This window comes from Protopterus annectens, chromosome 4.part0 (assembly GCF_019279795.1).
Source record: "Protopterus annectens isolate FY-2018-M chromosome 4.part0, PAN1.0, whole genome shotgun sequence".
NCBI classification, from domain to species: domain Eukaryota; kingdom Metazoa; phylum Chordata; order Ceratodontiformes; family Protopteridae; genus Protopterus; species Protopterus annectens.
The window spans coordinates 388,920,537-388,935,512 of record NC_056733.1 but is presented as its reverse complement, the minus strand read 5'-3'; the positions used below and the strand labels follow the sequence as shown (position 1 = coordinate 388,935,512).

The 14,976-nt window shown below is 38.4% G+C and overlaps 1 protein-coding gene across 1 annotated transcript in view; it reads right to left on the bottom strand.

The window, feature by feature from the left end:
* Positions 1-14,976, bottom strand: part of SLC15A4 (solute carrier family 15 member 4) — a 1,071,506-nt gene that overhangs the window by 614,151 nt on the left and 442,379 nt on the right. Inside the window, exon 5 of the mRNA XM_044068344.1 lies at positions 8,914-9,082. Coding sequence (XP_043924279.1) covers positions 8,914-9,082 — 169 coding nt within the window. The remainder of the gene's footprint in view (positions 1-8,913; positions 9,083-14,976) is intronic.

Sequence of the window (14,976 nt, the reverse complement as noted above, 5' to 3'; positions counted from 1 at the left end):
AGATCTGCATCTGCATTTACATTCAAACTGTTTGCTTCTGTTATATTAATCGGCTTTCTTTTATCAAAGTAAACAATTAAATGTAGCTTCCTACAGAACTTTTTAACATCTAACAGCAAATCTGTCCGTCTAGGAATCTTAACTGGCACAAATTTTGTCCCTTCAGAAAGCAAACTAAGAATCGTCTCATTTAATGGAAAAATGAGACAAATTAACAACTTTTAATGCATTTATACTATTGTTTGTGTCATTAAAAAGTAAATTACCGTACTAAACCAAAGAAAAGTCCACAAGACAATTGTCCAAAGCTGAACATCCTGTATTGGAAAGTCCTACAGGATTAACAGAATGAACTGTTCCACCAGTTCCTAACAATCTTTCTTGCCCTTCTGTCGGTTCTGTCTGGCCTTTCCCTGCTGCACAACTGCCATGGATGAACTACCATTCAATTCTGTGTTCTGAGAGGACTCAAAAACCAGGTCTATCTCAATGTTCTCAAACAAAACGCTTTTTTTAGAAGCAGCAGTTTCTACTGATGACACCAAAGTATCATGTGTCCCTCTGGAAGCGGAAACAAACTTGGTGGTGTTTTTTTTTACTTTTTTACTTTTTCCAGTATTTCGTGTTTCTATTATTCTATTTATATGCAAATACTACATTTTCTTTGCAATTTTACAATGCAAATAAAAGAGATTAGCGGATACATATATATGCTAACAAGTCACTGATTACATCATAGAAGATTATGATGTGGTCTCCAATAATAATCAACTTATGTGTTCATGGATGTCAAGAAATTTACCTTGAGAGGAAAGTTAAAGAGGTGAAGTCTTGATGTTTCTGTTGAGAATACATAACTACTTAGCTATGACTGGAGAGACCCAAACATAATTTTTTAGAGTATATGGAGCTTCAGGTGCAAATGTGTACTACTATAAAAAGATAAAAATTAATAAATAAACAGCATGAAGTGTTTTACTGCCATGAAAGCTGTGAGACACTTAGTGCTGCCACAAACAGCTGTCAGAAGCCATCTCTAATGCACTAATCGTTTTAGAATAATGTTTAACACTTTAGTTGTTCTTTTTTGTATGGGGGAAAAATGTGGGGTACAATTTTTAAAGCTGTTTTACCTTCCCAACTCTATTCTGAGGAGGACCACTGTATACTGTGTAGCGTGAGACTACAGCACAACTATTACAGCCTTACATAACAAAACACAGTGCATGGAGTGCCATGATTATGCTATAATAATGGTTAAATTATATCAAAGTTCATTGCTACCTAATGCAAGACCTGACCTTAACAACGTTTGGAAGAGTGCTTAGCAATTGTTAAGCATCCCCTATGTGCTGTTAAGACTGCAGCAACAGGGCATGACATGGCTTAGCTAGACCTTTTGTTGGAAAGTTTAATGTGTTAACCACTGCAAAAGAGAATATTTACAACACAGGATGAAAATATTGCTACTTTCATCTCCTGTCTTTCAGCGATGGCATAATCCTAATAAATTCATTCAAGTCGGGGGATATAAACTGCCAGCTTAATTTGCCAGGAAAATTCCCTCCTATCAAGCAATAAGTCAACATTTCCTCTCTTAAAGACGTACACAGATGCTACACAACATAAAACACAAATTTCTTAAATTTTGTACATAACAAGGAATATCTGTATAATGCACTGCAATTATCTTTAATTTTTATAGTATATACATGTTTTGCATCTTTTGCTGAAGCTTTTTTCCAGTTTTTGCCAACATAAAAAGCACTGCAGGGGATGCATGCAGCAACAAACAATATTCTTAATACCACAATTGAAAAGTTCTTTAGCATCACATGTTTTCCCTGTTTTCTCATCACAATAACATGGGCTATTAGCAATGAACCTGCAAGTGTCACAGGAAAACACAAGCATACACTCCCTTCTTTTCCTGTGCAACTCTTTCTCTCATACTCTCTTCATATCTTTCTAATAAACATTTTAAGTTGTCAGCTCTGTTATACAAATGAGAGTTCTCACCCACAACTCCAGACATGGCTGCATTACTTTTCACAATCTTCCAACTGCTTCTTTAAATGTTTTTAGTAGTAAAACTGTCCACAATGAAGTGTATCCCCATCCCTGGGACTTTCTCTTGTTTATGACCATCAGTAACTATGCACTGATTGGTTGGTTCCCTTTCAGCTTCACCTCCTAATAAAATGGGTTGGAATTTACATGCCCTATCTTTCTTAACTGGCTCTATAATATAATTACCTTTTACTTCAGAATAATCTCGCTGTGTAAACATGCTTTTAATTCTCCCATCTTTTGTTCAAAATCTGTCTTCTCCACAGGTCAGCCTCAAGAGCCTGAACCTCTGGCTTCTATGTTCAATTTTAGGCTCTTTGGATGTATACTGCTGTAGTTAACACAGGAATTCCCATTTGCTTGCTTTATTATAAATCCTTGTACATAATCTTACTGCTACAGGTCTACTGAAAATATATATGTTAGAAAAGTGGACCACTTCCTTTGAACACTGTGGCATAAACCGTAAAAACTGAGTAGTTCTGTTTGCATAATTCACAAACATCATCCAGCTTCTTTAAACTCCATGACCACAAAAAAAAACTCATTGATGTGTCGCCAGTAATGTACTGCATACGGGCTGACTGATGCACAAAATAATTTTCCCATCCAGACATACAAAGATGTGAATAACTGGAGGCTGTAACTGCCTCCATAACCACCCCATAATCATGCAGACAATATTTTTTTGTTAAAATGGCAAATGATACTTTCAAGAATCAGTTCAAGTAGTTTATCCATTATAAATACCTCAATACCAGGTACTTCAGCTTTTTCTAGAATAAAATAAATTACCCATGCTATTTCTATGTGCTGTGGAATAATGGAGTACAGAGCATGCACATCCGATGAAAATAACCAGGTTTCCTGTGTAATCATAAGTCCTTTTATCAACAAACTCAAATGTGTCTTTTATATATAAGGGTACATATGTTGCATTAAGTGGCTCAACTTTATGTCTTTCAGAATGGCCAATACTTCTGTTTTTGACCATGCAGCTGACATTGTTGGCCTAAAAGGAGTGTCTATTTCTTTTTTATGCACATTGGGAATACCACAAAATACAGGAACTACTGGTTTTGAAACCAAATGTACATTGAACATTTCTTTTGAAGGAATATCTTTGGTCAGCAACTATTGCAAAATGTCATCAATTTTTTGGTATGCTCTAGTTAAACATTACTCATGTTCACAAGTTTATAACAGTTAACATCAGATAACATCAATTCTGTTTTGGGTACACATTTCTTCTTCAGTTAGCAGTGGTAAAACATTTAAATATAGGTATAGTTAATGCATATGAAAATACATTTTGAAGGCTTGAACTTAGGTAAACATACATTGTTCACATTTTATATTGGCTTTATGCACATGCAGTTAGCAAACATATCAAATAATTTAAATAAGTACTATAATTACTTTATTAAGTTTCCAAACTGGTAATTTACACAAGTGTACAATGACAAAAACTGAGGTCAGAAATACAGGTGGAGCAGGGTAAAACAGTTGTACAAAACAGCAGAGAAATGCATATATTTTGCCATAACTGTGCTAGTGTCCTTTTGGTGTTTGGATCCATAAAATGTGTGTCTACAGTGTCCCTAATTTGAAATAAGTTTTTTTAATAGCATTATGAATGTTTTGGTCAAATGTGAGTTTGTTCTCTACAGTGATACCCATTAGCTTAGCACCTGTTACGATTTCTATCTCAGTTTTTTTTTTTGTTGTTTTTTTGGGAGTAAATTTTAAATTCAAATAAGAGTGTTTTGGGAGCGAAAAGCAGAAGTTTGGTTTTGTTGGGGTTAAGCAGTAATTGTGCATTGTTTAGCCATTGTTCTATTGAGGTGAAGGCATTCTAAGTTTTTTGCAACAGGTCTGGTGTGTTGTTATAAGAAGAAATGATGGTGGAGTAGTCGGTGTAATGGATTAATGTACTGTGTTGGCAGGCAGTGTGTAGACTGTTGATTAAGATAGTGAAGAGCAGGGTTCCATGAACGGATCCTTGTGGGACACCAGATTTGTTAGTCTGGTATTGGGATGGGCAACTTTGCCACTTTACAGACTGTTGTCTCCTAGACAGGTAAGTATTAAACTACAGTGTGGTTGGTACAGAACAACTTAATGATGACAGCTGCTGAAGCAGTTTGTAATGTGAGACCATGTCAAAAGCCTTTGAAAGATCAAGTAGAACTACAGAGATGTACAGGCCGTAGTCTCTAGCTTTGTTGACTATATCAGTACAAGAAATAAGAGCACTATGTGCTGGCCTAAAGCCATGTTGAGTGGGTGTGAGTAGATTTTTATGGATAAGATGATTTAGCAATTATACAGTTATACATTAGCAATTATATAGCTATACATTTTTCTAGCAGTTTGGATAGGGGTGAAAGGACAGAGATAGGTCTGTAGTTTGTTAGTTCATTAGATTTACCACCTTTGTACAAAGCAGTTATGATGGATTTCTTCCAAAGGGTAGGGACATGTGATTCCATTATTGATCGATTGATAAGTATGCTGACTAGATAAGCAATAGAATCGTTAGCGAGTTTTAGGTATTCTCAAGGAAGACAGAGGTTAGGGAACACGGTTCAAGTTTGAGAAGAAGTTTACAAATTAATGTTGCAGATGCTGGCTGCAAAGGGAAAGAAGGTCCATGAGTACTTAGTTTTGACAAGTTTTGGTTTTGTGGGGAAGAGGTTATTCTTGTGCATGTTGGTTTCTTAGGGGAGGGCAGAGGGACTGTAAGTAGATTTAGTGTCTTGACTAAATTAGCTATGATGTTGATAAAATGGGTATTGAACATATTAGCCACTTCAGTCGGTGTCCTGTCTATGTTTGGTGATGGATTTTGTGTGGACCCTGTCGTAAGAAGTGGTGTGATGGTTTTCCATAAAGCTTTAAGGTTGTTCTTATGGTTGGTTAATTGCTGTGAAAAATAATTCTTTTATCAGTATTGACTGATTTCTTTTTAATTTATGACGTAGTTGCTTGTAGTATTGGAGACCTGCATCATTTCTATTTTTTAGCCAACCTTTCCGTGCTCTATCTCTGACTTGTAGTAGTTGTTTGGTGGATTTAGTTAGCCAAGGTGCGTTATCATTCTTTGTTCTTTTTATCCTAAGTGGGGCTAGGCTGTTGAGGTATCTAGAATAGTGTATTGAAGTAGCTGACAGCATCATCTAGAGTTTTTAATACTGACCAGCTGAATGATTTAAAAAAAATTATTAAACATGATTTGGATGACATTTGTTAGGTTTCTGGTTGTTTTATAGAAATGTGCTTTGGGCTCATAGGGGTGCTTCGGTAAGTATATGTAGGCATGTGATCACTTAATGTATTGGGAAGTGTGTTGGAGTTACAGTATTTGAGGGGGTCAGAGATAAGGATCCAATCTAGGTCAGAACTTAAATTACTGTTGCTTTGTATTCTAGTGGGGGAGGTGATGAGTTCTGAAAATCTGTAAAGGTTATTAGTTGATGAGTCAATGGATGGGTTTAGTCAATTAATATTGACATCTTCCATGATTATTGTTGCATTTGAGGTATTAAGAATATTTTTCAGCATAGGGATGTTTTGGCCTGGTGGTATGTAGAGTACTGCAATACAGAGTTGCTTAGTATTGTTTATTTTCAATGCTGTAACAAGAATTTCAGTATTGCCAAAGGTGGGAATGGGTTTGGAGAGACGGACTGTATAAATGTTTGGAAAGATTAATACTACTCCTCCAGTTTTTTGCTAATTCTATAATTTCTGAGTATATTATAACCTGGTAGGAGAAATTGTGCCCTTGATATGTGGTTTTAACCAAGTTTCAGTAACAGCTACGATATCTGGGGAGTACTGTGTTAGCCAGGAATGATATTCGGTAATTTTGTTACATATGCTTCAGATATTCAGGGTAACAAGCATCATATGCCTTTTGCAGAGAGTTTGAAGGGAAGTATTTTTCTGAGAGGGTCTAGGATTAGGGTGGGTGTCACCACACTGTATTAGATTATTAAGGTGGGGGGAATATTTGTTATGATAAGTTAGTGATTTGTATAAAAGTGGGATAAGGTAAAGTTGTGGAGTGGGTTCTGAGGGGTAGTCTAGAATTCTTTGGGTAAAGAACATAAATTTAGCTTTATGGTACTAGAGATTCTGCATAGTACCAAGAGAGGAGGTGACATAAATAATAGAACAGAATCTAGTGAACAGAAATGGATTTTGCGCTTTCAAGCTGATAAACCTCCTGGTTTAAACAACAGAGTTTCCCTGAAACCCTTCCTTAAAGCACGGCTCCAGCAATAACTCCAGCTCTATTCAGTCGCTTACCGCTTGCTCAGAGGTGACCTGTGCCTGACATACAAGGCCATGTCAAACCCAGATTTGATGAATATGCTTCACCTCAAAACATCTAGATCCGTCAGAGCCACAAGGGCGGGAGACTTAAACCTCGACACGGCTATTAATAGGACGTGCTGGAGGGATAGATTCATCACCCAAAGACTCCCTATGCTGTGGAACAAAATCCCGGTATATGTGAGGCAGAGCACCTCGCTGGCCTTGTTCAAGAGAAATCTTGACCAATGGATGGGAGATCGCAGATATACCCCAGGGATTACCTCAGTATCACTGCTCGACAGAGGCACAGCAAAATAATGGGTATAGTTCCCCATACTAAAGGGGTGGCGTAAGCCACAAAACTATGGGCTAGGCTTGTAAATGCCCTCGGGCAGATAGCCTAGTATGAACCTATGAACGGCCATTAAAGCATTGATCTCTCTCAATATTTTATCATGTATATTTCAATAGTCCATCTTTTATTTTTTTTACTATTGTATTTACCAGTTTTAAGTACATATTGTTCATTTAGTCTGTTTTATTCAATTTTTTACCGATCTATAGATTCTACAGATGTATTCTGTCACATGGCGTTTAGCTATGTTGCACATTTTATCTGATTTATGATTGGATGTTTTAGTGTTTAAAAATGTAACTGCTATTCTATCTTTGTTGGTCTGAGGAAGCGGATGTTATTCCGAGAAAGTGCTTACCTACTACAATAAAGGACATATTGATTTTCACTGCTGTGTGGAACCAGATTATTTTTCTTTATCTTGTATTCTCTGTTTTTTGCATCTGATTTCTTATCTGGTTCAAGGACTGTTTTTGTTTGCGATATCTGACCTAAGATTGTGAGTAGTTGAGAGAAGTGATATGTGTTAACAGTATAAGCATAGCAGTTGCAAGTAAAATGAGCAGGTTAGTATGATTAAGTTGAAACTTTTTGTATCATTCAAGTTGAAGAGGGAGTGAGAGGAAAGAAAATTGATTGTGTGTTGATTGGGGTATAGAAGTACTGAAGTAGTAGGGATAATGTTTGTTGGTGAGTGATGAGTGAATATGATTTAGGGTTCCTAATAGAACTATTGGAGACTGTGTGAGACTGGAAAACAAGAAAACAGGAGTGGAGCTATGGAACGAATAAATGTTAATGAAGAGGGGTGTTTAGGAATGGGGGTAGGGTAGGGGTGCGAAGTGAGCTCAAGTGTAGTGAGTGCGAATGGAGCAGGTAGAACTAAGACATAAACCAAAGAAAACAATCAGCTGACACTGCATGGCAAAGTCAGTAAATAATTGCCCTTAACTTGTATAAAAAAGTACCTTGCTGGCTTAAGGTGGACAGGACAACTGCTGCAGGGATACTGGCCATTACTGAGTGCAGGGATGACGAGAAAGGACAAAAGTAAAAAGTCTGTAGTTAAGGGGGGAGGCAAGTAAAGGTGCCCCTAGTAGTGTGTACACCTACAGCAATTGTAGGTCAACTTATAATGCAATCACAGTGGAGTAACTGTACACAGCAAACGTGCACACATTTAATCACAATATTTGGTGGTTCCCGTTCGCTTTGTCTAGGCTGGAATGATTTAAAGATGCATTAAATCAGGTAACAGTTTCAGTGCAGGAGGAACTCGTTGTGAAATATGTTTTGGAACTGCAGGCACATTTAAACATAATACTTGGTGGTTCCCGTTAACGTTGTCTAGGCTGGGAGGGTTTAAAGGTGCATTAAATCAGTTAGCAGTTTCAGTGCAGGAAGAACTTACTGTGAAATACGTTTTGGAATGGTGCCCACACTACTAATGAACGCTGATGTCAGAAGTGGCCCTGTTAGTTAGATTTTGAATGTGCGATACGTGTGGGTATGATTGTACATATATTACACATCTGCACATACACACAGGCAGATACACACAAACATCCTAAGCATCTCCCAACATACTTTGTCTGCCTACCACTTGCAAAAATAGAAATCATGATTTCTGGCACTTCTCACAAAGGATCCACTGTCTTTGGACTGTGTCCTGTTACAGTGACACAAAATGCATTGTGATAAGAAAACAGAGATAGCGAAAAACAAACTTAATTCAAGAAGGCACCCTCATGATAATAATTTGGGAGGTTTAAGAAATTCATGTATAGCAACAAACACATTATTCTGATATAGTAGTATTGAACAAAATATCAAGAAAGAACATTTTAGAATTTTATATACAATATATACAAGTGTGTATGTATACATATATATATATATATATATATATATATATATATATATATATATGTGTGTGTGTTTGTGTATGTATGTATGGGTATGTATCTATACACACACACAAAATTTTTTAGTATGGAGTTTTCCTTTAAAATATGCCGAAACAAGCACTACCTGAAGCTAAACTACAGGAGAAATAACCATGTGATCTACTTATTGCTGTCGACAGCATATCCAAGAAAGTCCTTTTTTATTATTGCAAAGCAACTGTATTTTAAAGATCAGATAAAAAAGATATTGTCACTTACCAGCGGCTACAGCTGAGCACATGACAAAGAACATGCCAAATGCAATTCTCCTTAAGGATGAAGGCAGTATGCCTCTCTTCTTCAAGAGGGGATCTATCACTTTGTCTTTTAGAGGAATCAGGATAAGAATTAAGATGGCATCAAACATTGTAAGCCAGGCTGCTGGAACCTACAAGACACAAAAATCTGAATTATCTCAAAAGTTGCTCATTCCAACATTACAATACTGCAAATGTGCCTTAGAAGGATGCAATGGAATTAGTTTCATTCTTGTTAATAACTACAGAAACTTTACTGTACTATACTTTATACATACAGCATGTAGAATATTGGCAATTTGCATTCATTTCTATGTACACGATAAATGTATCAGTCCCTTGTTTTCTTCAGGAAACGGTACAGTTTAAACAACATATAAAAAGTTCTGTGGAGACGCATTTTTAAAAGGTGTGAGGGGGGGGGGTATCCTAAAGAACTGTTAAGGGTCATAGGCTTAGTGAAGTCAACTGGGCATGAGCATTAATCTCCCAGCAAACACGATGAACATCTATGAAGTTTTGTTGTACTCAGACCTGCTAAAACAAAATGCTGCTCTCTAGTCAATTAGACAAGCATCGAGGCTCAAAGGACCTTAAAAAAAGATAGGGGTCACAGAAGGATAATTACAACAGAAGTGGGAATTAAACTGGAAATTACTGTTTAATAGAAGTTAGTGCAATATTTTTTTATGCACATAAAGAAAGAGAACTTCTTTATTCTGCAATATCCAAGCATGTTGTTGTTTTTCTTTCGGCTTTTCCCAGTTAGGGGTCGCCACAGCGGAACTCCGGTCCGCTAATGATTGGCAGTAGATTTTTACAGTGCTGAAGTGCCAGCTCGATGCCCAACCTTCAACAAAGGCACGCCCATTCATGCGTGTCTTTCGAATGCTACTTGACCGCAGGGAGGACATGCAGACTCCACACAGAAGGTGCTCCAGCCGAGAATCGAACGGGAGAACTTCTTGCTGTGGGGCGACAACGTTACCATTGCACCACCGCAGCCTGCAGTATCTAAGCATAATGTAGTAAAAAAGCTACCCAGCTCCATGTACTCGGGCATCTGCTAAATCTTAAACACTGTTCCCAAAACCTTTTTACTGAATCAACACAAACTTTCACCAATGTTTACTCCAGATCTCACTATGGGATAACTGTTATTCTGGAATTAAAATTACAGAAAAGTGCAAACATGACTGTTCTCTACTGATTACTTAATAACAAATTAAAACACTTACAATGATGGGCAACATTCCAGCCTATATAGCACTAGAGTAGTTAGCCAGTTATCATCATCTAAATAACTAAACTTTCTGTACAACTCTAGGTAAACAAAAATAATTTTACACATTTATTTCAATAGTTACCAGAACTTAATAGCATACAAAAACAACTAATATGACAATTTACATATGCAACAACACAGAAACTGTCCCCTAACACAAGCACTCAGCTTTCTAAAGTGTGAGTATTCTGGTCTTATATCTCTGGTGGATGCATTCAATTATTAATAATAGGGACCATAAGAATAATACACTGCACATACCCTTGAGGTCAGTTTTTGTCAAGGAGTGCCAATGGATGTTTACACAATGAGACCTTTTAACTTTGCTCCACTGACTCTTCTCTCTCGCACAAGTTTTTAATTCACTGACAACCAACCGACAGATATTGTCGAAAGATTTTACTCTTCTAACATATTCTGGAAGAATCACACCAAGTTCTTGTAAGCAAGTAAAACAGCTTTATTTTACATGCATGGAGACCTGCTACATGATGGTAGTATGCCAGCAGTCTGGCTACTTGTACTTTAGGTTCTCCTTATATAGACCCTCCTGCACGTACATACACGTAGCACAGAGGATTTTCATTAAAATTGATAGTTTGATTACTTGTTTTTACCAGCCAGTACCACAGTTATTCTTGCACCATTAACTTTCTTATCAGCAGTTTAAGATTAACTTCTGCATTCCTCAGTGATCAACATTTTCCAGAACATTTCAGTTTGCACGCAGTGAACATTTTTCTGCTTAACCCTTTAAATACAGAATACAAAATATGTTGACTTCAGTATTTTTCCACATTTCCCCCCTTACAACATTTTGTATACTGTTCATTTTACACAATCCCAGATACGTTGTATACCTTCTCATAATCAGAGAAATATGCTTTTGTAGCATTGGCAGAGATAACCTTCGATATTATCATTTTGATATATGGTATGCAACAGCAGCCAAGCAGCAAAAATATGATTGCACCAACACATACAGCAATTAAAATGTTCATCAACACAGAACCCCAGTTTCCAAACAGATTTTGGAAAAAGTCAGTCAAGGGGTTTGGACCAGGTTTAGTCAGTTCAGAAACTTGTTGAATTATTTCAAGATGGCTCTGAATCGCGTGCTCGTTATCAGGAATGAACGAGGAGCACTCCTCGTATCAGAGCGCAAGTACCTCCTTTCGCCGCTAGGGTGAAATCGAGCGCCATACGGTTCTGCAACACTACTGTTCTCATCGCCGTTAATTCGTCCGTCACCAATTCTAGCGCTGAAAATGTCGCATTACTCAGAGTCTCTAACAGTTTTGACAGTTTTCTCAGTTCCCAGATGGATTTTACTGTCCCATATGCTGGCAAAATACCAGCCCAAGCAATTACATCATCGCCTAGGTCCATATGTGAGAGTCCTTTGCTGCTGACGTGTGCCAAGTCATGGTGATAAATCCATGACGCATCAATGTTACCTACGTGATTAATAGGTTTATTAAGAGAATGTGCATTTCGTATTTTACCTTGAGGCAATGCATTTGCATGTCTGATAGCTGGTATCAGATATCCCAAAAAACAACTTCCTGACCAGCCATATGGTAACCATGTATATGCTTTCCTACCACAAATAAAATAACAATCATTTGTTTTGATGGTAATATTGGTTGCAAATTCATAACTCCCATTTGGCTTTAGCCCCTTAAATAACAGGCCATATACATACAGCATTTTTTCAACAAAACTATTATCATTTACATTGATGTCTTTTTTTATAGCTCCAAACTTGGTCTCACACTGCCCTTCTAGGGTACAATTATGAACTATTGTCAAATTACATTGGCTCAGCCCCACCTTAACTTTTCCAATCTTTTGAAAGCACACTGTTCCGTTTTGGCGCCCCAGAAGAGGCAGCGCCACCTTGTCTCTCAGTGGTACTTCTGTGGTTTCAAACAACAAACTATTCCAAGTATCATTTATTCCCAGAGGGGCTGTCCCTAACATTAAGCCACTATGTACAGTAGGTATTACAGTACATACCCAACAATTTGAGACATTCATTGAGGATGCATATGCATATTTAATCACTTGATATGTATTAAAGTTTGGATGCCAGCTGGTGTGTTTGTCTCTTTTTGAATGGCTAGCTTCATTAAAAAACAAAAATATTACAATCACAATAGTTATAAACAATAAAATATTGCAATAGAACCATTTTCTCTTATTCTCATTATTGTCCTTCATGGTTACTGCTGTCTGTTTGTTCCTCAGGGGAATTCAATTTTTTATCTAGCTTAAAATGTTTTACAATGCGTTAGGTGGATCCATGAGGACCTTTCTTTAATCTGAACTGCCATTGGAGTTGCGATGACTTCAGTGATTTTGTCGTCTCTTGAACCTGAAAAACAATCCTTCGTTAAACAGCTGTTAGTATTGGTCAGCATTTTCCTCATGTACTCAGCTATCTCCTCACCCCCCTCATGTTCCGCAGGCAACAAGTTTTGCCACTGCGGGACGTAATAAGGTCTCCCATACAACAACTCAAATGGGGTGACTCCTTTTGAGGTGGGAGTTGTCCGCATGGAAAGGAGGGCTAGAGGTAGACAGGTAATCCAAGACTGATGTGTCTCGGCCATGAGTTTTCTCAACTTGCCTTTTAGAATGCTGTTATGGCGTTCCACCAACCCTGCTGACTGTGGGTGGTAGGCACAATGGTGTTTCAATTCAATTTGGAAAACTGTAGACAGTTTCTGAATGATCTGATTGACAAAATGCGTGCCGTTGTCAGAGTAGATGCGTGTAGGAAGTCCAAAGTGCGGGTACGATGTGATTGACCAAAATTTTAGCCACTGATTGAGCATCCGGATGTGTCACCGGAAAACCCTCAACCCACTTAGTAAATGCATCTACTATCACTAACACAAACTTCTTTAGTTGTGCCGGGGTCAATTCGATGAAGTCCATACATATTGTATGAAAAGGATAGGGGGGTGTTGGAAATGATGCCGGAGCAACTCTGACCCCCCCCCCGTGGTATTTAGCACATACTATGCAGGATAGACAAAAACGTTTTGCATATGCAATGAAACCCTTGGTCCAAAAGGTGAGGTGGATAATTCTAACCATAGCTGCAGGGCCCAGATGGGAAGGGCCATGCACAACTAGTGCTGCATACCTAAAAAGATTAGTAGGCAAAACATATTTATTATCCGGTCCCACATAGATTCCTTTGTTCTGCCTAACACCATACCTAGTCCAGCGTTGTTTTTCCTGTACTGTGCTAAGTTCCTGCATGACTTGTAAGGTTTGCAAATCAAACTTATCTGTTGCTTGTAATTCTGTAGGTGTGGTTTCAAGTGAAAAGGTACTGGACATAGCTGCCTCTTTGGCTGCTTTGTCTGCTAGGGCATTACCAAGTGATACCGGGTCCTTAGCACGGGTATGAGCAGCGCATTTACAGATGGCCAAATCCCGTGGCCGTTGGACGGCTTGCAGTAATTCAAGGATTAGTTCTTTGTGCATGATGTCTTTCCCTGAGGTTGTAACCATCCCCCTATTTTTCCATTGCTGAGCAAACACATGTACCGTAGAGAAGGCCTATTGACTATCCGTATAGATAGTGACATTCCTGTCCTCCGAAAGGAGACATGCCCTTGTCACAGCAATCAGTTCCGCTGCTTGAGCGGATAAGTTCCCGGGGAGTGGTCTTGCCTCTATTATCTGAGTTGCAGTAGTAACTGCATACCCTACCTGCGTGGTGCCTGTTTCTGTTTTGCGTGCTGACCCATCTACAAACAGTGTCCAGTCCACATGTAGTAAGGGTTGATCTTTAAGATTCGGTCTTGGTAGAACTTTAGAATGTATGAGATCTAAGCATACATGCGGGATACCGTCTTCAGCAACAGGTAGCAATGTCGCTGGATTTAAGGTAGTGCATCTCTCAATTGTCATGTGTGGCTGTGATAACAGCGTAGTCATACAAGATAAATGTCTGCTAGGTGACAGAAATGTTAACTTGTCCTGCAGAAGGATGACTGCTACAGAGTGTGGGACTTTTAACTTAAGATCATGGAACAATACCAACGTGGCAGACGCTTGTACCGCCAAAGCGGCTGCAATTACTGCTTGCACACAGTGTGGTAATGCTCGTGCTACTAAGTCTAATTTGCTAGAGTAAAATGCCAACAGATGTCATAAATCCCTGCTTGCAAACTACAGTCTGTATAAAGGTCTTACTGTAATCTGGAAACCCGAATGTCGCTGACCCAGCTATCAGTTGCTTGATCCTAGTGAATGCCTGTACTGCCTTGTCTGTCCAGTGCAGCAAATCTTTTGCCGCCATCGGTATTGCAAAAATTAAGTCTGATAGCGGGTGCACTTCTTCATGTGGTTGGGAATCCAACTACGACAGAAGTTCGTAATGCCTAAAAAGGACATCATTTCTTTTTTTGTAGTTGGCATGGGGGCTTGTAAAATAGCATTCTTTCTGCTGTCATCTAATCGCCTGCCCTTCCCAGAGATAGTATAACCCAGGTAACGTACTTCTAATTTACAAAATTGTAACTTAGACTTATTTACCTTATGTCCTTCGTGTGCCAGAAAGTGTAGTAGTCGAATAGTCTCGGACTTACAGAGTTCTTCCGTAGTCGCTGCCAGGAGGATATCATCCACGCACAGCAGTAGGTGGCACCCTTGGGCTGGTTGGAACTGAGCCAAATTGGTGGACATCTCTTGTGAGAAGATGGTCGGACTTCGCAGTAT